Source organism: Acinonyx jubatus, chromosome D1, assembly GCF_027475565.1.
Source record: "Acinonyx jubatus isolate Ajub_Pintada_27869175 chromosome D1, VMU_Ajub_asm_v1.0, whole genome shotgun sequence".
NCBI classification, from domain to species: domain Eukaryota; kingdom Metazoa; phylum Chordata; class Mammalia; order Carnivora; family Felidae; genus Acinonyx; species Acinonyx jubatus.
Window position 1 is genome coordinate 60640222 of NC_069390.1, and position 24579 is coordinate 60664800.

The following is a 24579-nucleotide window of genomic DNA, read 5'->3' on the forward strand; positions in this document are numbered from 1 at the left end:
TGAAACAAACAAGGTAAGGAAAACATGTAGTTTACTAAGGTGGTGATAAATCTGAGAACACAGAAAGCCAGGAAAGGGCCTGTGGCCTGGGTATGTGAAGGCTGTGGTGAAATTTTAGGCTAAGTGGTCAGTGATAGCCTGGGGGAGGGATGAATTTTGAGTAAAGGGAATGAGCTGAATTAAAAACCACCTGGGGGTTATTAAAAACCATCATTAACAGTTACTGAGCACTTACTGTGTGCCAGGCACTATTCTGAGCCCTCTCCATGTTTAAATTCAGCTGATCCTCATGACCCACTAAAGAGCAGGTACTATTTTTATCCTCACTTTACAGACAAGGGAATTAAGATACATCTTTTATTTACTCCTTTCAACTACTCAGAACAATAAGTATTATTATCACCAGATTTATAGATGAAAAATAGATTTCAAGATAAAGCCCACCCAGGGTCTGGCAAGCCCTTCAGAGTGTGACCCACTCACCCTGCAGAATCCAACCCTACCTTTCATCATCTTCCTCCCTCTACCCTGGACTCCTGCCACACTTTTCCCCCAGAGGCCAAGAGGTCTGCTGCGGCAGTCTAGTGGCTAAAACCTCATTTCTGATGAGGACGGTCCCCAGGAATGTGCCTCGTACCCTCTGAAGACGTGCCATGCGGTGCTAGCAGGAATCCCCCTTAATGGGAGGCATTAAGCATGGGAAGCAAAACAGGCAGAGAGCAGACTGCCTTGCACCAGGGAGAAGGCGAGAATAGCAGGGTCATTTGCTTTGTCCAGCCGTCCTCAGGCATCACTTTAATGGAGACGTTTGGAGCCTGAGACAGAAGCCAGCAGCAGAAGCACCCTCCTGGGTTGGCCGAGTGTCCCCCCTACCCTTGGCCTTTCAGGCTGCTGGATGCAGTCCTCATGGCTCCGAAGTAGTGAGAGGGATTGGACCACTATGTCTGAGGCTTATCAGGAGGCCAGCAGAGAAGGGTGACCTAGCCCTTGCTCCAGGCCTCCCACCAGGAGTCAACCTCCTTGTGGCATTTTTACCTAACGGATATTGATAGTTGCTGCCACTAGCCCTTAACTGTGTACTTTTACAGCCTTAACTTTTCTAATGCCCACAACAACCCCTAGAGGGCAGTATTATTATCATTCCCATTTTAAGGACAAGGAAGCTGAGGTTTGCAAAACTAAGGGGTCCTTTATTTTATTTTGTTTTACTTTTTTTTTTAAATCTTTTAAATATTTATTTATTTTTGAGAGAGAGCGTGAGCAAGCAAGGGGCAGAGAGAGAGGGGGACAGAAGATCCCAAGTGGGTTCCGCACTGACAGCAGTGAGCCTGATGTGGGGCTTGAACTCACGAACTATGAGCTCATGACCTGAGCTGAAGTTGGATGCTCACCCGACTGAGCCACCCAGGTGCCCCCCCCACCGCCACTTTTAATTTTAGAGACAGCACAATCGAGGAAGAGGGGCAGAGAGAGAGAGCGCGAGAGAATCTCAAGCATGCTCCACACTCAGTACAGAGGGCTTGATCCCACGACCTTGGGATCATGCCTCAAGCTGAAAGCAAGAGTCAGACACTCAACCAATTGGGCCATCCAGGCGTCACACTAAAGGGGTCCTTATTAATCCAAAGCCTGAATTCTGTCTACCAAACTACAGTGCCTTTGCATATAACAGACACCAGCCCGATTGTCTCAGTCCATGGCCAAAGGCAGAATAAAACCCCTCAGTTCAGACAGCAAGCATATGAGGGCTGGGTCAGAACAGGCTGGTCTGCATGCCTACAGACATCTGCTTTGTGACTAAGTCAGGATGCCAAGCTCTGGCTTGATAAGGCTTTAGAAGCACTGCCAAGAGTCCTGAAACAATGAGATTTTAATGTATAAGACCACTAGTCATATATCTAAAAACCTAACTTCTAGAAGGAAATTCTCCTATGAGGATAAGGAATATCCTGGTCCAAATCCTCTCTGTTTTTTGAAGCTCAGCTCAATTTCCACCTCCTCCAGAAAGTCTTCCTTGATCTGCCCTCCCCAAAGTTCTTTTTTCCTTGATTGAACGCTAACAGCAGGTAACCTGGACCATGCAGCTTTTCTTTCTCCCTTACAGCTGGGGTACTTATGTCCCCATCTTGCCTCTCCTGGTAGGTATAAAAATCCCTGTCCCCTCTGTGCTGGTGACCACAGGCCCTACAACCAACCAGGTGCTCAGTATAGGCTTATTTAGTAAAATGGCTCTCATGAGTGGCTTGGGCAGTCTACCCAAGAGCATAAACCTAGTGTGGAGGACATTTGTGTGCCAAAAATCATAGCAGATCACCCTGGGCTGTCTAGACCGTGGGCCTATGTGGCCCTTTACTGACTTACCTGGAGCCAGAGTTCCAGGCGCATCGGCTGGGCTCTTTGTTTCCCTTCCCTCATCCCTTCCATTCTGAGACCACCAGGAAAGGGGACTTTGAGTTTTCCCAGGTTCCCAAGGGAGAAGATCTGTGTTTTGGGACTTATCAGTGGAAGATCACTCACAACCCCCAAAAGAGACGTGACCTTCCTAAGGAGCCATTGTCTCCTCTGGTCTGAATGGAGTCTCCTTTCTGCTCCTAAGGCCAGGAGGGAGGATAGACGGCAGGCAGAGAGGGTCCTTCTTTTCTCCCCTTCCCCCTCTCTCATGTACACTCCCATCTAGACAGAGAAACTTAGAACCAGTTCGTTCATTCAACATTTACTGGGTGCCTATTCTGTGCCAGGTCCTGTACACTGCGTGTTGGGAATGCAATGGTGGATGAGACAGAGATGGCCCAAGAGAGGCCTGACTCCCTGCTGGTTTCTACAAACTGGCTGGGTGGCCTCCAGTAACTCACTTTACCTCCCTCGTCCTTGGTCTGTGAAAGGGTGCACGCATTCCTACGTCACCACTTTCTGGAGGATGAAAAGCAACGGCCCTTGCTCCAGTGCCAAGGACTTGGGCTTCCGCTACTCCCACAGGGAAGGGACCACGTGCCACTCATCTCCATAGCCCCAGTCAATATTTACAGAATGTGGGCGAGAGAACAGCAAATTAGCTAGGTGGACTTCTTGCTCACGCAAGCAATGGCTTCTCTCCTGCTACCTGGGAGTAAGCATTGGTACATTTGCAAAGCTGAGCTGTAAATTTCAATTTACACCCTCTTTTCACAGATACAGGCTCCCAGTATATCTCTGAATCAAGCCCAGATATGAGTCACTTTTACTGTTATACTGCACACCTCTGTTAGTAAAGGCCACTTGCTTATCTGAGTTTTGCAAGCCTGGTTTTCCAGGCAGTATTTTTGCTTCCTACAAGTTCTCGGATATATTTGCAGTTGCTGGTTCCCTCCAACACCTCAGACGCTTTTTTTTTTTTTCTTCCCACTTTATATACCACAAAAATCCTGAACATTGACGCCTACAGGAGCATCTCCCTGAACTGAGACATCATGAGGCTTCTTCAGAGTGCTCTTCCAAATAGTAGGTAATAGGAAGAGACTACGCTTTGATGTCAAACAGCCCCGGGTTCAAGTTTTGGCTTTGCTACTTATAAGCTCTGCGACGTGGATCAAGTTACTTGATTTCTCTGGAGCTTCAGTTTTCTTATCATTAACTGGAGATACTACCCACCTTATAGGGTGGTTATGAGAAGTAAAAGAGATAATGTATGTAAGGTGCTTAGCATAGTGCCTGGAATACAGTAATGAAAAAAAATGCTAACTATTAATTCCACAGTTACCATAAAGGCATGCTGAATGAATAAATTGTAAAGTGCTGACTCATCCCCGTGATAATCACTGTCCAGCATTTACAACAGGGGTTCCAAGGCAAAAAACCTTGAGAGAAAAAGGGCAAGAACATATCTGATAGAAATGTGGTACGACTTTATTGCAGCTGGAGCCTATTCTGGACCACCCACTGGCTTCCAGGAGCCCTGGTCTAAGGAGGGTACCTGTGGCTCAACATGCAGATCAGAAGTGATTAAAATGGCTGCAGCCTGACCCTCAAAGCAAAGTCAGATGAGTGGGGTCTCCATGACTTCCAAAGGGCCCCTTTCTGCACCAGATAAGCATGTCAGAACGAATCAAGGTGATGCTCTGTCCTGGGTTCAGGTGCACGCTAAGGTACCCCTTGCCCTAAGCAGAGGGCACTTCAGGTTCAAGTCCATCAGCAACACTAAAGAGCCCTCTGTTGTGCAGAGACTGGAGGGTTTTAAGATGAAGATAAGCCCCAGCCTTGGCAAAGAGCTGGTGTCTACATGCTTGCTGAAGAAACGTGTAAGAACAGAGGTCAGGCGTCTTCCAGATGCCGGCTCCGCCTGGGCTCCGTCTCTGACAAGCATGATTGAGGGCAAGTCACTTAACTTCTCTGAGCCTCTAACTCCTCATCTGTAAAATGAGTCTATAATAGTAACAGTAATAAAAGGAAGAGGAAGAGAAGGAAGAAGGGCTACCACAGACTGAATCCACGGAGATCCAGAGATGAAACACATATGGTCCCTGACTTTGAGCTGCTCACAGACACTCAGATACTACACAAAATGGCAATCGTGACGAAACTGCAGCAGTTAATATTTATTGAGTACTTGCAACGCGACTGGGCCTGTGTTTGACTTATTTAATCCTTCCGATGCCCCTGTAAAGAAGGTACTATTATTACTCCCCATTTTGTAGAGGAGGAAACTAAGGCACAGAAAGGCTGAGTAAGCAGTTTGCCTAAGATTACAAAACCACTGAGTGGTGCAGCCACCATTTGAACCGGGCAGGCTGGCTCCAGGGCCCATGCCGTGAAACACTTTCCTGTACGTATATGAAGTGAGTTGACTCAGGTAAAGAGCTTACATCAGTCAATGCCTGTCACACAGTGAGCCCCTCCTCAAGTGGCGGCTCCCAGGATTCTCGTTAGCCTTCACCACATTGCCGCTGGAGCTCCATGGAGCACAGAGGCAGCTGCCAGACGGACCGCTGGGGCTGGGGGAGGAGGCTTCAGGAGAAATGACGTGTGACCTGTGTCTAACGGGCACACGTGAGGGGTTCAGAGGCCTGAGAGAGACGCAGTGAGGCCCCCTGGAGCACTTGGATAAGCAGTGTGATGGCTGGGAGGGGCAGCGGCCACAGGCAGGGAGGAGACCCCGAAGGCAGGCCCAGATGGCGGATGCCTACAGGTGCCACATGGAAGAACTCGGCCTTCACTGGGAGGGTGACAGGGTGCCCCAGTGGGCTTTAAGCAAGGGAGTGCCGTGCTCCCTAGTGTTTGAGGAAGGTGTCCAGTGGCCAGGTGGAGGCTTGAGCCAGGCGGGGTGAAACCACAAGCAAGGCCCTGGGTGACAGCCGGATGCCTGCCTGCCAGAGACTCCAGCTGAGTGGGTCATTATTCTTTCATAAGAGCGCCCTCATGAGAAAAAGGCATGAACTTCCAGGGCTTTGGCTTAGGCAAGGAATTCGAACGTGTCAACAGCCCTGCGAGCTAAGGCCAGCAGTGGCTCTGCGAAAGGGTGCCGGGCCCGGTGCCCACGCTCCTGCCGTCAGGAGCCCCGAGGTCTCCTTGCTCCAGAATGAACGACAACCTGGCGTGCACTGCACTCGTTCATCGGGTCCTAAAGATTGTCAGACGTGAAAGATGACAGTATTTAATTACCATAAAACACAAAAACTCCAGCTGCCTGCGAATGCCATCAGGAAGAGTTATTTGGCTCCCATTAAAATGCCATCGAGCACCACTAACTCGGGACGGTGATGTAGCCGTGCTGAGAGCTCAGCTAATGAACCTTGGCCTGCACGACCAATTTAGGGAGGCCAGAAAGCTCTTTGTCACCACAGTCGGCAGCCGGGATCTGATGGCCTGACTTCCAGGCTCAGCTCTGCCTCCTGCAAGCTGTATAATCTCAGACAATCTATTTAGCCTGCATTTTAGTTTCTTCACTTGTCAAAGGCATATGAAAGCACCTTGCAAGCTATAGGGTCCTATGTAAGGGTTAGAGACAGAGATCACCAGTATGATCATTACCTTAGCCCAGAAGGAACACGGACTGTGAGGCCCCAGATGAAACCACCAGTTTGAGCACAAGGCTAGTGGCTGAATTTTTTGCCATGTTTCTTCGCTCGTTCGTTCCCTCCCCGAACAGATGCTTTCCGTTCACTTTCACTGCTGTGCTGCTCTTTCTATGTCATGGCCAATGTGCAGTGATTCGAAATGGTACTTGGCCTGAACCCCAGATGGACTCATGGCAGGGAGGGTCCACGGAAGCGGAGACAGAGGACAGGAGCTTTCCCAGGGCTCCCCTTCCAGTTTTCTTGATGAGGGGTAGAAAAGGGTACCCTGAGGTCACCAGGGGGCCGTTTATGCTCCTCATTCATGCGGTCAGGGCAGAACTTTGAGTGGACACTCAGACTATTAAAGCTCTTTGTGTTGAGGGGCGCCTGGGTGGCTCAGTCGGTGAAGCGTCTGACTCCGGCTCAGGTCGTGATCTCACGTCTCGTGAGTTCGAGCCCTGCATCGGGCTCTGTTGCTGACAGTGCAGAGCCTGCTTGGGATTCTCTGTCTCTCCCTCTCTCTCTGCCCCTCCCCTGCTTGCACTCTGTCTCTCTCTCAAAATAAATAAATAAACTTAAACAAATAAAGTGCTTTGTGTTGAGATGTGGTGATGCGGAGACAGAATAGGACTGGAGCACAAGCCTCACCGTGGGTGGCAGTGGTTTTCCACCGGCAGTGTCTGGAAGGGAGTGTTTTCGGGTTGCGATGATGACCGGGGAGCACAGCTGGCATTTGGTGGGAGGGGCCAGGAAACCTGGCGCGTGCAGGGCAGGCGACCCAGTGACCCTGAGGGGCGTGTAGTGCAGTCAGCACTCAGTGTAGTCCTCGCTAGCGAGCATGGGTAAACAGCCACTAAAGACATTTTTCTTTGTCTGTCTGCTCCACTCCCTTCCCACCTGAGACTACTCTCTGCCCTTCCCCGACACAGGCCTGCAGCACCTGGGCTCCCTTGCCCCACGGCTTCCACAGAGGTGTGGCTAGGTGTTAGCACGACAGGGCACTAGGAGACCGGAGGAGAGGGATGTGGTGACGCCCTCCCCCCATCCTCTGCAGGGCAGCATCTCAGGCACGGACACTGCAGTTCGGTGGTAGAGTGGTCTGGGGAAGCTTCCTGTGCGTGTAGACAACGGACCGATGCTGTTAGCCTGAAAAGGAGACGGGTTAGGGGAAAGGGCTTAAAGAAAGGGCGTGTGTCTAAGAGCCCTGGGGAAACACACCAGATGCCTTATGATAAGCTGTCCAAGTTTTGTCACTTAAGCCGCACAATCCGCAGCTAGGAAATTAAACACATAATTACGTGATGTTATGGAGAGCCCTAGGTTAAAGAACTGTTCCCAGGTTTGCCATTAACTCACTCTGTGACTTTGAGCAAGTCCCTTCCTCTCTCTGGGCCTCAATTTGTCTGTCTTTTATAGATGATCTCCTGAGGCTCCTTGCAGCCTTTGATGGTCTGATTCCTTGTGGCTTCCGTGCCCCTTTCAGGGGACTTCCTGAAAAGAAGAGGATGTGTAGAATGCTACTGCTGCCTCCAAACAGCTAAAGGGTGGGAGAAGGAGAAAACGTACTCCGTGGGGCCTTAGGAGAAAGAATCAGGACAAAGGCCAGAAGTTACTTGGAGCCACCAGCAGTCAGCTTAAGGGAACCCTTCTTCCTGCCAAGCTCTGCAATGGGCTGCCTTGACAAAGAGGGAGCTCCCTGTTAATAAAGCAGCAGATTTTTTAAAATGTTATTATTTATTTTGAGAGAGAGACACAGAGCATGAGCAGGGGAGGGGCAGAGAGAGAGGGAGACACAGAATGCGAAGCAGGCTCCAGGCTCTGAGCTGTCAGCACAGAGCCCAACACAGGGCTGGAACCCACGAACCATGAGATCATGACCCGAGCCAAAGTCGGACACTCAACCAACTGAGCCACCCAGGCGCCCCGGTAAAGCAGTAGCTTAAAGAATCTCAACCTCTTCCCTGCACGTCAAACCTCTGCGGCTCAAACAAAATACATACAGAGCTGAATCTAATGCCTCCCTGCTTCTGAGCCCCCAATCCTACCCCCCTCTCCTAAGCTCCTGATCTCACCACCACCAGCTGCTGCCAGAGCTGCCCCCCCAGTCCACCAAAGCAGACCTCGGGGAATCACCACCGCCTCCTCCCTCTTTTACCAGGGAGGTAAAAATTTTACCAGGTCCTCACCACTCCCACTGTCACTACCCCAGCTCGGGTCTTGTAAGTGGACACCGAGCCTGGAACCATCGCCAACACTGGTGTCCCACCCCACAGGCTCTCCCACCTTCAATGCATTTGCCATCCGTTAGCAGGAGTGAGCTTCCTCAAAGAAAACAATCTTGTCAGTCCCTCATGATAAAGCTTCAGTGGCTCCCCACTACCCACAGGACAAGACCCCTCACCATCTGGCCAGAACCTGCCACTCCAGGGCAGCACCCACAGCTTTCCACTCCCCTCTTTAAAAAGGTACTAAGGTTAACGGGCTAATTATAAACCACTCATGCAACTGCTCCCTGCTTGCCTCCTATGCATGGCTTTGCACATGCTGTTTTCTTAGGCACGGATGGCTTTCTTGGTTCCTTCACCTGGTTAACTCAGATGCAGAGTTACTTTCTCCAGGAAGCCTTCTCTGACCACCACCTTCACCCCCGGTGTGGGCTCAAGGCACCTCTTCTGGGCTCTTATAGCCCTCAGAGCTCACTCTGAGTTATCATATTTTGTTTGCACGTCTGTCTCTCCTGCTATGCTCTAAGCTCTGGCAGGGGTCTTAACATGTCAGGGGCTGTGAGGCTAGGAGCAGATGACTCCTCTCTCCAGGGTACATGGCAGGATCTTTCACCTAGGTGCTGCCACTGATTCTCAAGGGGCATGGTACAATTTGGGCACTCTGATCTCTTTAAACTTGACCTGATGTTCTTCAAACTGTACAGGAAAGACAGAGGTGGATGTGACACTGAGGTGGATAAAAACTTAATATTTTAATCAACAGTCGAAGATGCCATGAAAAGGAAATCACGACAATGGAGCTCAAGGTTCCCACAGGGAATGGCTCGCTTTGTTGAAACTGATGTCAGCACTGAAGGTCAGGGCAGGTGGTTTTCCTAATTCTAGCCCTGCTCCCACTGCATGGCCTTGCAGGGGGCAGAATACCACCAAATGGACAGGTGAATTCTCATTAACCCTGTTCATGTGCCTCCCTGAACTTTTACATCCATCAGTAATTTTGAAGAAACTATTTTCTCTTGTAAGAAATACAGACATGCTAGATGGAAGCAAGAGGCTGCTAGAACTCACAGAGCATTATGGCATGGTCAAGTGCCAAGGCTCAGGCTCAAGATGCTTTGGGTTCAAATCCCACCCCCCCCCACCCCCACTTACACACTGGCCACACTACCGATCTCTTTTGGATCTCAATTTCATGCCATGAATCCCATTCAAACACCAGGGTGGGCAAGAAGCCAAGTGCTAAGTCATATGGAACTGAGTTTGAAATCAGGCTCAACCACTTAGTAGCTCTGTGGTTTCCAGAAAGCCTTGATTTCTTCATCTGTAAAATGGGGAACAGAGCACCATGTACTGATTAGTGTCGTTTCAGGGATTTAAGGACATGGTGCCTATAGTCTTTAGCAGAATGATTGGCAAGTAGACTCAGTTGAGGTGAACTAGTAATTTACTCTCATAGAATTACGTCTAATTACATTCCCCTTAGGCTATAGAGTCTTCAAGAACAGAGATCTTATCTCTGTTTGGTCTCTCCTATACCTTCAGCTGTCTTCCCTGTAAAGGCTGTTAAGTTCATCTGTCCCTACATGTTGAATGAAACTAAATTAAGCCCCTATCTTTGTATATCTGGGCCCCAAGAGGTTGCTGGGGGGAAGAGAAATATTTATCAATACGTGACAATGAGCAGACTCCTTATTTTATCTCCAGAGTAATACTGGAAGGTGGCTGTTAATTTCCACATTTTATAGGCAAAAAGACTTAATTTCGCAATTTTACAGACCAAAAAAACAAAACAAAACAAAACCTCTGAGTCTCATAAATCTGCTTATGCCTTGGTCTATGAACTCTCTCAAATTTTTTTCAGCAATGGGGTAATGGGGTATCTCGGGCCCTAGCATTTGGGGCAACTTTATTAAACGTGACATCTTGAGTCCAAAACAAAACAACAAACAAAACAAGAAACCTGCCCTCTAGGGAAAGGATAAAAGCCAGGATCCTAGCACGGGTCTCTGCTCTTTCTGCTCTTGATGCCCCCTAGAGGCAGAAGAACAAGAAAGAATAAATTCTGGAGTACTTAAGTTGTATGTATCAGGAGATTGATTAACTGCACACACATCTAATGTATTTTTGTTATGACTAGACAACAATCATATCAATAGCTGTATGGACGAGGTGTTTTGGGGACCACAAAATGTTTTAATGTTTGATAACACGCTGTAGCAACAACCCTAAGAGGCAGGTGTTACCAGCCTTTTATACATGAGGAAACTGAGGCTCTTCAAGGTTTTGTGCCTTGCCCAGGTGGCCTGCCCCTAAACAGAGCCTCCAAGCCCAGTGCCTTCCGCAGTCTCTAGAAACTACATGCAAATGCGTTGTACCTCAACCAACCCCAGCAAGTCACAGGATGCAGGTGGCCCCTGCCCAAGGGATCTTTACCTTTTCCCTCAGGCCATAAGAGGCCCCACCTAGGGGAAAAGGCAGAAAGCCATCCAACTAATTATACAGATTGCAGAGATGCTTTTCATCATTTATGACATGATCCCATGTGGATTTTCCTTTTGATACAAGCTCAGGAGATTTTAGGCAGGTATTTCATCCATCAATGTCCATAAACCAAGACGTAATAGAAACAGATAAAAGGAATTTGTCCCCCTGAAGTCCTCTGCACAGTGTCCAGCCCGATCCCCAGGCCACCGAAATGTAATAATAGTACCAGGGGCGCCTGGGTGGCTCAGTTGGTTGGACGTCTGACTTCCGCTCAGGTCATGGTCTCAGCATTTCACGAATTCAAGCCCGGTGTCAGGCTCTGTGCTGACATCTTGGAGCCTGGGACTGCTTCAGAGTCTGTCTCCCTCTCTCGCTGCCCCTCCCCTGCTCATGCTCTCTCTCTCTCAAAATGAATAAACATTAAAAAGTTACAATATTTTTTTTCAAAAATAATAACAAAAATAATAGTACTAATGACGGCCTCAAAGTAGTGAAGGCCTACAGGGCTACTAGATACTGAGCTAAGCACGTTTAACATACTTTCCCTGTTTTCTCTTCCCAAGAGTCTTCTGAAGTGTCAGAGGAGCCCAATGCAGTGTGTTTGGCATGCGGGCTCTAGAGCCAGACAGCCTGGGTTTGAATCCTGGCCCTGCCACTTCCTACCTACGTGGCCTTGCACAAGATACCTGGTTCTTCTTGTGCCCCACCTTCCGGACTTCAAATATGCAGGTAACTCTCATGGGGTGGCTGGGAGGACTGATGTTAAGTGCTAAGGCACGCCCGCCCGTAGCAGGTAGTCACTAAATGCTAGCTATTACTGTCTCTATTTTACAGACGAGGAAACTGAAGCTCAGAGAATTTGCTCATGCTCCATGGCTCCTCAACGCCAAGACCGGAGTTCAAGTCTGACTTCATCCCCCATGCTCCTTCCTGGTGACCGTGGCATACTTTCCACATTTCACCCTGCCATCCACCCAGCACAGCAGGTGCTCTGTAAATGATATTATTCCTATTACTCATACTTGAGAATGCCTTCTGAAGCACTGTGCTCCTTGTCATTGCCCTCTCGGGATGACTGACCCCCAGCGCCTTTGTTTGCCTCACGTACAGCTTCTGGAGCAAGTTCCTACGGCAAGGGCGAGGAAAGTGCTAACTTTATTTCAAGGCAAAAAGCGTAGAGTCTGTGGGCACCACCTGGCTTATTCCCCAAGCTAATTCTTCTCTCTCGGCTGTGGAATATTTTATTTTTCCAATTTCAGAATCTTCTTATGTTAAAAAAGAAAGAGAAATCCAATCAGCCCAGCTCCGGTTTGCAGAAACAAATAATGCACCCAGCATAGAACCTTAATCCAACAGTTATATTCATAACCAAGGCGATCACTGGTCTGCCTAATTTATACAGCCCAGGGCCTCCTAAGGAACACATCCCTTGACGATACTGGATGCAAATGCAGAGGCTCAAGGACACTGCTGAAGGGGTGTAGATCTCCAGGCCTGGCATCTGGATGAATCTGAAGCAAATCTGGATTTGGAGGCACATCCCCCAGCAATTCTACCCACGCTCTAATGTCATACTACCTTTTCTTCGTCTTCTTTTTAAAATAAGGAAATGGAAGAAGTAAACTTTTGCCTGGTTGCTTCTTTTGTTTTCTGGAAAAAATAAAATAGAAATGCCGAACTGCCTTAGTGTCCCGGAGAGGAAAAGTACTTCAGAGTCCAGCTGACATGGGTTTGAATCCTGGCTCTGCCACTCACTAGCTGTGTGACCTAAACAAGTTACTGAACCTCTCTGACAACATCTATAAAACAGAGAAGTTATACCTACTCACAGAGTGAAAACTGAATGAGAGAATAGTGAATTTCCTACTAGACAGTGGGCTTTGTATTCTCGATGCCTAGAACACGTACTACTTTAGTCTACGTCTAATATAGATGCTTATTGACTAGGCCTACAATCCCAATGTCCATTGTTTACTGAGAGATTATTATGTGCCGGGGACTGTGCTAAGTTCTTTTCATGCATGATCCTATTTTATCCTAAAAGCAGCCGTGTAAAGTATTTATTAGTATCCCCTTCCCAGTAACTGAGGCTCTGACAAGTTAGGACACTCATCCAGAATAACACAAGTAGTAAGAGGGGGAGCCCTTGGGAGTCCAAGATCACAATGGCAGAGCCAGGGTTAAAATCTAGACCTGTAAACTCTAGTTTTCTGCCCTGCCCCCTCCTTCCACAGTACCCACCAAACTCACACACAGCAGACAGCAGATTCCCAAGGCCAGTTTGTTCCTCTTTCTTTCTCCTTTGGACCTCTCATATTGTGGGATTTCTTAGGGGCAACTCAGAAATCAGGATAATACTTCAAGATACTTAGAGGTATTTAATCACAACTTCCAGCCAACATCTGTTGGACATTTGCAAAGGGCTAGCTCTGTGTTAGTTACTGTGACTCGCCAGATTTCTGGACTACCTTGATGAAATCGAAGTGAAAATCAAATTCTCCTGAATGACACAGGGGAGGGAAGGTGCCCACCCAGGCACCCAGGTGAGTTTGATTCGTGCCCTGCCCATTATCTTAAGGTGGCAGCGTGGTTGGCAGGCCTGGGTCCTAGTTCCAGCCCTGCCACGATCTCGCTGGCACGTGGTCCAGTCACCCCCCCCCCCACCTCTCTGGACCTCATTTCCTTCCTGTGGAAGTGGACGAAATGGAGAGTGTTGAGCCTGATTCATTTGCTCAGCAAATATTTGTTATTGTCAAACTCTTCACTCCTAGAATCCTATCGATAAACCCCTCAACGACCCTATATTTTAGAATATGTTTTCTCACAAGCTATATTTTTTCTCACACAAGCTATATTCATTAATGAATCATTCATCGTTTTCCCATTTTTTTAAATCAAACACCTGTAAAGCTGGTGATCAGAATTTCTGATAGGACCAAGAGAATTCAGTCAGTGGATCCCTAGCAACTGGCCCACTGCTGACGTGAAGCAGACCCTGTGTTTACTGAATGAACGAGCGAATGGATGGATGGATGGATGGATGGATGCTTGATACTACAGAAGGGCGCCAAATGGTGGGAAAATATGGAGCCTTAACTATCTAAGGTTCAACCTTCCCATCTGTGAAAGGACAATTAGACATATCTTATAGGACTGCTGTAAAGTTGAATAATAATAATAATAACAGTAAGGAACATACTGTAGCTAACACGTACATAGTACATACTATGTGCCAGGCACTAATCTAAGTGCTTTACACGTATTAACTCAGTCTTCATAATAACCCCACGAGGTAGTCACTATTATTATTCCTGTTTCACAGATGGTGAAACTGAGGTAGAAAAAGACATTGTGGAACTTGCCCAAGGACAGACTTGCATCCTGGAGACAGGATGCAAACGTAGGTGGTCTGGCAGAGTCTGTGTCCTCAATCCCTCCACTCTGCCGCCCGAGCAGGTCACGCAAAGTACCCAGCACATTGCATGGTAACTCTCATGCTTCCTGAGCGGAAGCCCTGAAGGTTGGCCAGGGAAGCCTTACTGCAGGATGCTAAGCACATTTTTCACCTGGGTTTTTTATAATAATGGTAATTACCCAGAGCACCCCTATATTTACATGCTCTATAATGCCCAGGAACCACAGTCGGGATTGAGTATGAGGTGCGGTCAGAGACTAGCTCTACTGGTAACTGCACCACAAAGACCCTAATGGATGGGAGAGAAAATGAGGCGAGTGCTGTCCACTCAGCCTCCATTTCTGGAAGACATGCACGATTCCTTTTTCTCAAGCCTATTTCCTCCCACCATATGTCTTTGCCTCTTTAATGTACCCGTGTACATTTTTTTTTTCCCTTTTTTTCCCCTCGCTTGCCTGGCATTTTTTTCCCCTCACTTGCCTGGCATTTCTTCTAATAATAGCAATTCTCTCTTTGTTTTGGGGATCCCTACTTTCAGCCTATGAATTTGGATGGAATTGGCTTCAGGGTGGCCAATGGGAGTACCCCCATACCTCTGGCCAGGGTGTCTAATTCAGGCAGGGCCACATGACCATGGTCAGACCAGTCAGAGTCAACCCAGGATTCTGCTGGAGCCGCTGGGGAAGGGGGTGGGGAGAGGCACTCTTTTACCTGGTTTACAAAGCTAGTAGCATATAAGCCTGGATGGGTTTCTTTCATCAGATGGGGATGTCTGCCCAAGGAGGAGGCCAAAGCAAAGAGAAACAAAGTCAAGAGATGGAAACAGATTCCTGGAGACGTTATTGGAATGCCTGGGATCTAGCTGCATTGATCAAGAATAATCCCCTGGACTTTTCAGTTATATCACCCACTACGTTTTCTTTCCTTGAAAAATCCAGTTGGAGTTGAGTTTCTGTCCTTATGTCTGGGAGTTCTGTCTGACCCACTGCATTGCTTTCTCAGCCTAGAGCGCCTTTCCTAGTCCCCTCCCCAGTCACGAGGCTGAAGGTCAACTCAGAGACTGCAACACCACATCAGAGCCCTTCCATTACTCTTCAGACAGACCTGGCCACGCCCTCCCTTGGCTCCATGCACCTGAAATCACAAGGGACCTGCACTTGCACACCCAGGACACTAGCGTGTAGGCATGCACATGTCACCCCCCTTTGAGGTGACTTCCCCACCTCCGTGTCCCTTGAGCCCAGTCCAATGCCGGCCACGTGGTAGGCACATATGCTTTGACATCACCAGCGTTTAGGCAAATGATCACAAACATCCCCTCTAATGAAAAAAGAATGCTCCGTTGCTACCAGAAGTGGTCATTTCTCCCTCATGAGAAAGTGTCCTGGAGTGATGGGTGGATATTAAGAAATGATAAAACACCCACTTTCAGGTGGCAGACCGTGACCTGTGTGTGGATGTGGGAGCAGCTGCAGTGCCGAGCCTGGAGGCAGGGAAAGCTGTCCGCTGGGTCACAGCTCCACAGCTCGCTGCCTTGGTCAAGTTCTCGTCCTCCTGCCGCATTACTCATGGACGCTGTTACTAATCATGCTTACTCACATTGATTTCTTTTTTCTCCCTGAGGACAAACTACCTCATCCCTCCCTAATCTAATGGCTGAAATTAGGCAAAAAGCAGCCATCTGATACACGTTAGGCATCACCCCAGAAAGGAAGTCATCGAACCAGATATTACAAAAAACCTTTTAATGTCTCCATTCTCTTAACTGCCCATGCAAATCAGGCAGAAGAATTCCAAATGGAAAAAAATATGCTTGAAGCTGCGGCTGTCAAGACCCTTCTTGCGTCGGGTCACCGGGAGAACATATCTTTGTGCTGAGCTGTTCTCCCTCCTCAGCCACTGCTGAGCCTCCTGTGTGTCAGGTGTGTGACATACATGCTGTCTGATCTGTGTCACAGCACTGGGAGGTTGTACAACCGTCACTTTCATTTCACAAACGGGGAAACTGAGGCTCAGAGAAGTGAAGGGATTAGCCCGAGGCTACCCCGTAAGTGGTGGATTCAAACCTAGGACTGGCTTGACACTACAAGCTCTTTCTACCCTCTTTCCCCAGAGGCTGGCCCTTCCCCCCTCTCCCCAGTGCCCCCCATTGACATTGTATGTTAAAGGGATTCAGTAAATCTGGGCACAGCCAGTCCTGTGAATACAGGAATTTTTATAATGCATTGGGTCCCATCTATGCTCAGGCATTCCTTAAGCCTGTGGAAGAGTGTGGGTGATGCTTAGGTCTGTCCTATCTGGACATCCCTAGATACCAGCAGATAGGTCAGCTCCCTAGCGCTGGATCGGGGCAGGGGATGTCGTGTCACAGTGACCACATCCAATAACAAGTGGACGGCGCCCAAGGGAACTTCGGATATACATCTCAGTCTCTCCCTCTCTAGAACTCAAATGTGACATTTAGGAATATTTCTAAATGTCAAAAGCTACCACGAAGATCGAATGTGACTGCCCCCTTCACGCCCACTTGAGGTCTGAGCTCTAATTACAGACGCTCCCTCTTGGCCTCTCTATGTTTGCCTTGTCTGAGCCCATCTGTGCAGGATAGCAGTGCTATAATCACACAGTCGGGCGTTGCAGACAGACTCCCAGGGCAATCCTGCTCTCCCCGTGGACTGATGGAGAAGGCCTGGAAATGGAAGGCATAGGGCCAAGGCAAGGAGGGAGGTGTCGGTCCTGAGGAGGCTGGTGTCTGGTTGACAGCTCAAGGCAATTCTCATCCTGGGCATGTCCTGAGACTGAGATCACACGCTGCCTATTTCACTTCTGATGTCTGACTTTTTCTGGAGATCATGAGCACTCCCTCGGGGCCCTCAAACCCACAGACCCTCTCCTTCCCTGACCTCAGGGTATACAGTCCAGTCAACCTACTCTTACTGGCACCTCTTGGGTCCAATGCCACACGATAGGCATGGAGTGAGGGAGGGAGAGGCGTGAATATCATCCCTGGCAGCAAAGCAGTGAGTCTCCTGAAAGAGACAGGCTTGGAGACAACGAATCCTAACTGGCTGCAGCATGGGGACTACTGCTCTCAGGGTGGATCTGGGGTGTGATGGAGCTGGAAGGGACTCACGTTCTCTCACAAAAGTTGGAGGGCGCCTCGGAGAAAGCAACGCCAACATGTAGCAGGCTGAACGTTTCTGTGCCTGGCCTCGGAGACAATCTCAGGAGGCCCCGAAGGATGGGTAGAATTGATGCCAGAGAACATGTGTAAAATATGCAGGGACAACTTGAGCAAAGGCAGGCAGGCAGGCAGAAAATAAAGGGAGTGTGGTCTGTACCATTCAAAAGGCAATTAATTAAGGCCTGCCCTTCTGATGTCTCGATGATGACAGTTCTTATTACTTAACTCTTCCTGTCTTCCTGGAGACACTTTGCCCAGTGTCTCCAACGAGGCTGGTCCATCTATCCACTTCTTTAAATCTCCATGTATCCCCAGAGTTCACACCATGCTCTGCATGTAACATACGCTGAGTCAGCTCTTCCTGACAAAACGAGGACTCCATTCCTAGATGATAAGGAATGCTGACCGGACAGGCACAGCGGCAAATCCCCTTTCTGCATGGCCTATCCCAAGGCAGCTTTTAACATCAAAAAGGAAATCCTTTGCGTGGCGACACAGGGACTAGGAGTGAAAGAAAGCTACGGTGTGGAAATCCTGGTCACATGTGTTAGCTGTGTGATTATAGCTCAGCAGGTATCATAACCCTAAAGGCCTAAAACTTCAGATATCAGCAAGTGTTCCTCAAGGACAAAAGACAGACAGCAGCACCGGGGAGGTGGAAACAGGTCAGGATTGGTGTCAAAATGAAGTGAGGGAGGAGAAGGTACGTAGAGGACACGGCATAATGCCTGGCATGGAGCTGGGGGTGCTCACGGTCTCCAGCATCCTATGGCTCGTTCCTTAATCCGATATCAGCTCAGGCAAGAATTCCTTTCTTGAACACTTTTATTCCTCGAACACCTATTATAGGCCAGGCGTTGGCGGTACAGAGGATGCAATGACAAACAAGAATGGCTGGTCCCTGCTCTTCAGTAGAAGACAGAGCAGTAAACCATTAAAAGCCTTGGGCAGAGGAAGCAGGTTAGGGTCAGGGCCACGGATGAGTGACCACCGCAGTCACACAGGGCCCTGCACTCAGAGGGCCTTCTACTTGGTTTGATGTGCCATCACCATCCTGAAATTCTTAAAAAGTTTTGAACAATGGGCCATGCATTTTCCTTTTGCAACGTGTCCCGCAAATAATACGGCGAGTCCTTGATCTAGGGAAGACCTTTGCCATCTGACTTTCACTGTGTCCTTTTCCCACTGAGGAGTAACGATGCGGTCTGGAGAAGTGATCTCCACTCAAGGTGCCTCAGTGATCTAAGGGTGATCCCATCTCTTGGGCCAATGAGTGGTTCAGAAATGAGCACGTGACAAAGTGCTGGCCAGTGAACTTTGAGAAGGATGTCTGCTGGGTGTTTCAGGAAAGATTCTTCTTTTGTTTCTAATACTCAACAATGGTAAGCCAGTCTCTCTTGCTCATTAAGGGAACACAAAACAGTGTGACTCAGCATTGTGACTAACAGCCATCCTACAGCCTAAGGGGGGAACCGGCCTAAGAATGATGGAGCCGAAACACAGAGAGAACCCGAGTCTTTGGTGATACTATGGGCTTTGGAGCAGCCAACTATCCAGTCACCCTACCACTGAGCCTCCTTTTATGTGACACAATATATGTCCCTAATACTTGGTGTTTTCTGTTAACTGCAGCCAAAAGCATCTTAACTGAGTCTGAGTTAACTAACTTGGCTTTAAATCCTGATTCTGCCACTCACTAATAGTACACCTTTGGGCAAGTCCCACTTTCTTTTCTCCACTGCAAAACGAGGGCAAGCAATCACATTTTATAAGACTTGTGAAAATCAAAGGAGGCGATGCTAGTGAAAATGCTTGGACAGTGTCTGGCACATAGCAGGGGCCCAATCAATGATAGGTATTATGATGACGATCACATCTAGACCTAACAGATACCTGTCTACCACTGCATTTTCTGGTGATGAGTTGCTTATGAGCCAAAATTCCCAACTGTAAGTAAAAGCAGAAATCTTGTAAAAACATCTTCATTTTACATAAATAGCAATTTATAATCATACTAGTAAAATTGAAATAGGTTGACAAGTAAATTCAAGCACTTTGCACATGATAGAGGCAGTTGGTAAGTTGCCTTCTCAGAAATCTGAACATGCCCTGGCCCCCCTTTACACCAGGGTTTTCCTCTCTACGAATGTTAACATCAAGATTTATCTGTACACATTAAGATCGCAAAGCTGTGACTTTGCATACTTGAAAATAACTTCACACCTACTGCCACTGATACAAACCCTAGTTTCTATTCTTATTAAGCAACTTTTCAAATCTTAATTCTTCCTCTACATTCTTCTCTTGAAAACTGCCAGCCTTTCCCTCTCTCTCCCTAAACAAAACAAAACAAAGAAAAAAGCACCAATTAGGATATGTGTGATTTCAGCATAGGAGCTACATTTTGGGTGTAGCATAAATTCTAATTCATTGGTGATGGGTCATTCACAAATTCTGTCCGTCAGCATTTTAGTGAGGTTTTACTTAAAAGAAACAAAGGTGAGTATTGAGGGAAGGGGGTAGGAATAATTTTGTTTCCCTCAACCCGGGCTACTTTGTGACTGGACAATTCCAAGTTAATCTTAGGAAATTCCAATTGGGAGCAGTGAGGGAGATGACTTTTATCCTTCCTTACAATATATTGATACTGGTGGGGAAGGAAAATTCAGGAGAGCTGGAATCTGTCAGTGACTTGACAAATACCTATCCAAATATGGGAGTTTTGTGAAGATGGCACCAGTTAGTTGGAAAAATGATGAGAATGTGGATGCTTTCAAACACACTTCCATGTCAATTTAAAAACTGTTTCCATGTGGTTCTCTCACACTGTCATCGGAGAATGTTCCAGAAGGCTGTTTCCTTGCCTAAAGCCTTTCCATGGCTCCTCATTTCTCTCAAGATAAAGTCCAAGTTCCTTAATTGAGCATTAAGGTCTCCTTAAGATCCAGTCCCTTTTATAGCCTCATATGTCATTATATCCCTTATATTAAGGATCTCATCCTAGCCATACTGATCCATTTGTGATTTCTCAAATAAGGCAATAAAAGAAAGGCAATCAACAACTCCAAGAAAGAACGAAGGCATGTATAAGAGAGGAGGGATGGTTGCAGTGCACTACTGGCTTAGAAACAAAACACAAAAAACAAAATAAAACAAATAACCACACACACACACACACACATAAACACAAACCAAAAAGTCCATATTCTTACATAATCATAACTATATAGCCAATGACTACATATTTTACCAAAAAAATATTATAAAAATTATCTTAGGGCTGTGGGGAGAGGAAAAGCAAGAAAGTAGCTGTTATGGGAGTTCTTCCATTGGAGGAAGTCAACAGATAATGGCTAAAATTGATAAATTAAAAAATAACCGTATATGCACAATATTTAAAAACATGAAGTTAAATAGCAGGGAAAATAGCTATCAGAGATCAGAGTTGTAGTCTGCTGGAGAGTGGAACCTGGGAGAGGAAAGGGCTGGGGCGAGGAACTGCTATGTTTCTTAACACAAACATTTTGCTAAAATTTAACTTTAAATTTTTTCTGTACATATTGTTTTCATTTAAGAATAATAACAGGGGCACCTGGGTGCCTCAGTGAGTTAAATGTCTGACTCTGGATCTTACCTCAGGTCATTATCTCACAGTTTATGAGATCGAGCCCCAAGTCGGGCTCTGCACTGACAGTGCGGAGCCTGCTTGGGGTTCCCTCTCTCCTTCTCTCTCTGTCCCTCTCCTATTGCACATGCACGCTCTCTCTCGCTCTCAAAAGAAATACACTTTAAAGAATAATAACAAAAGTGTTTTTTCTTTAAAAAATAAAAAAGCCATAGAGGCATAGCTTTAACACTAGGTTTGATGTTAATGTTATAGTTTGAGAAAGGACAGAGCGGACAGAGCAAACAGAGCTACAGGGTGGTATTTTACAGATCGAGATAACTTGCCATCTAATGTGGTGAACACTAGTGATTAGGAGAATCATCTGGACTCCATCAGGGACACAGGCTTTTGAAAGCTTTGGAAATGCTGATTTACCTGGCTTTGCAGATGAGATTTTCTAGGTTTGGGGGATCAAGATTAAAATCCTCATGATACAGTATAGTTTTGCTGCTTGTCATAGAGCATTGGTATTCACCAAAATATATTTTTCCTATAAACCATTCAAAAATGTTTTGTGTTTGCAGCACACTGATATTCAGTGAAGCATTTGCTACTTTTAGTCTGTGTGTAAGCCTGCTGTTGGAATTCTCTCACATGGATTATTTTGCTGTACACTTGGAGCTTGTTTCTGATGAATTATTTGCTTGTGTGCATTGTGGCTACTAGCATAGGAAGTGATTTAATGTTAAAGTAGTTTGCTAGCTGCTGTGTGCCATTTTTTAACTGATATATTCACTTTGTCTACAGGGATCGCATAGGAATTTATTCCAGCTTATGCTCAAAGAGCCAATGATATATTACTTTCATATCAGAAAAAAGCAAGCAAAAATGTAAAGGAAGTAGGTGGCTCCACACCACTTCCTCCGTTCCCTCTTCTAAAGATAATTAGGCAGGTGTCATGAAACATTAGACCATTTTAAAGTAAATGATGTAAATGAAGAAAAAATTTACACAGATAAAAAATAAGAGATATCTTGGGGGAAGGAATGGGTTTTGAATGGTGGATCATATGGCTCCCAGAGGTTTTTCTTATAGAAGCTTTTACCCAAAATGTAGGAGGTATCAGTGTCTCTCAAGGGCTCATTAGACCGGACACACATGACTGACACTGTCTCCTGTGTTAAGCCAAAGGGCTTGCACTTTAAGTTTATTTATTTATTTTAAGAGAGAGAGAGAGAGAGGGAGGGAGAGAAAGAGAGAAAGCATGGGAAGGGCACAGAGAAAGGGAGAGAGAGAGAATCCCAAGCAGGCTCCGTGCTGTTAGTGCAGAGCCCAATATGGGGCTCAAACTCATGAACTGTGAGATCATGACCTTAGCCAAAATCAAATCAGATGATTAAGCCACTGAGCCACCCAGGCACCTCAGGACTCTGCTTTTTTTTAAAAAAAAAATTTCTTTTTAATGTTTATTTTTGAGAGACAGAGAGAGAGAGAGAGAGAGAGAGAGAGAGAGAGAGAGATAGAAAGAGTGTGTGTGAGTGAGTGGGGGAGGGGCAGAGAGGGAGACACAGAATCCGAAGCAGGCTCCAGGCTCCGAGCTGTCAGCACGGAGCCTGACGTGAGGCTCGAACCCACGAACTGTGAGATCATGACCTGAGCCGAAGTTGGATGCTTAACCAACCGAGCCACCCAGATGCCCCTGCATTTTTAAGACTTAGAAGACCGTATGTGAAGTTTTCTGCCCATTTCTGCTACCAATGTCCTTCAAGTCGGGAACCACATTAAAGCAAAGAACGTATCAGAGAGTTAGCACTCAGTCAGGCTCAGCTCTCTCTCTTCCATCCCGGAAAGAGGAAAAAAAGTCCTGTCCTCTCTCTTTTTATCACACGTGATTTAAAAAGCAACCCTCAGTGACAGAGTTTTCCTTTCCGACTTCCTGACACCCGGAAGGGTGTGTTGTGTCCTTCTAGGTGCGTCTTGCTGGGATCCCTGGAGCCACTACCAGGACCGCACCAGACCTATACGCCCCCGCGCACTCGTTGCTGCCATCTGAAAACGAGGTCCTGTGGTGGGGCCACTGCCTTCTCTGAAGCCATCACCATCGTCACCATGCACCCCCATTCTGCCTCAGCAAGCAGAGGGCTGGGGCCCCAGGACCATCTCCCTGCTCTGCAGCCATGCAAATAGAGCAGCCGCTGGGTGTTCTGGCTGTTTGTCTAGAGCCAGCCCTCCCTTGTGCTGTAGACTTGTGCCTTGCAACAGTTTCCTGGGAGAAGACTGGGAGGCACAGGAAGAAAGGAGGTCTTCTGCAGAGGCTACCCCACCCACCTAGCTGGAAAGTTTCAAGAGGGCAACATTAGGCCCTTCCTGAAAGCAGGAAGCTTTCTGGGAGGAAAAACACCACTCGGCCACTAATTCCCAACGTAACGGCTCTCAACCACTAGGATATGTAAACGTATGTATGATAAAGGTAAAACAATTAGAACGGTGTGCAAATAGTCGGCAAGGAGGTTGACAGAATAGGTTCCATAGCCTTGAAATCTATCTCAGAATACACGAGAACTCACTATATAATGAAGGAGGGAGGAAGGCGTGGGAGTTAGTGTGGGCTTTGGAATCAGACCCGCGTAGGTTCAAATTCCAACTCTCCCATTTGCTGGCTGTGTGACTTCCTACATACTGCCTAACGTTTTGAATCCCGTTTTCCTCATAATTAATGGAAATAATTCGATCTAGGCTAAAATTACATAATGAATTATTGTAAGCCTTAAATAAGAATACATGAGAGATGTACTCGGCACAGTGACAGGAACCCAGGGGTGGGCATGAACTGGGTGGAGTAGATTTTGGTGTGATGTCAGCTGGGTTCCACACCAGTTAGAAAGTCTCGGTCTCACTTTCTTCATCTGCAAAATGGGGATAAGGGCTACCTTTACCGAGGCAAAGATTCCAATACAATGATATCACACGCTTCCCACATTTTTGTATCCGCGACTTGCATGAAGAAAAGAGCACCCAGGAGGCAAATGACAACAGAGCCTGGAGCTCAAGACCCATCCTGGTTGCACACCTACAGCACCCGCAGCCTTGTGCCACCACGCACAGAAGCTCACCCTTAGACTGCTTACTCCCCACACCTCTGGCCCCATCTGCCCAGAAATCTGCCCCACTCCCCCCACCCCCAAGGCCTGCCTGTAAATCCGGATCACTCCCCTTTCTGCCGGGACATTACAGACACTCACGGAGGGTACGCTCGGCTGTCAGCTGAGGCTGAAATAGGCAGGACAAAGAAACAGCAAAATCAAACTGCTTCCGTGCGCGGCAGGTAATTACAGAATCTGCTAAATTACAGTGATTAGGCATCGCCAAGGCGAAGTCAAAAGAAGTCTCCGGCAACTTTAGAGGTGGGAGGGAGAAGGATTAATTAAACATCTCCTTGCAGCTGATTTAATCTCTCCCTTGGAAGAAACAGCAGGTTCAGAAGAGAGGAGAGGGAGAGAGGGCCAGGGAAGGGGTCCTAGGGAAATCCTCCCACAATGGGGCTGCCTGGGTCTTTAAATGGTTCTTGGGGAGTAAGTGATGAAAAGGGAGATAGGGGCCTTTATCATGGAAATGTTAAGACTTAGGTTGAGGAT

General features: G+C 47.3%; 1 protein-coding gene across 5 annotated transcripts in view; it reads right to left on the reverse strand.

Annotated features, from left to right (window-relative positions):
• The window catches only part of TENM4 (teneurin transmembrane protein 4), a 2866770-nt gene that overhangs the window by 233051 nt on the left and 2609140 nt on the right, over nt 1-24579 (reverse strand). For 2 of the 5 annotated variants that reach the window (XM_053202558.1, XM_053202559.1), the window contains one exon: nt 7386-7520. The exons of the other annotated variants lie outside the window; for them this stretch is intronic. In XM_053202558.1, coding sequence (XP_053058533.1) covers nt 7386-7520 — 135 coding nt within the window. The remainder of the gene's footprint in view (nt 1-7385; nt 7521-24579) is intronic. 5 annotated transcript variants of the gene reach the window in all.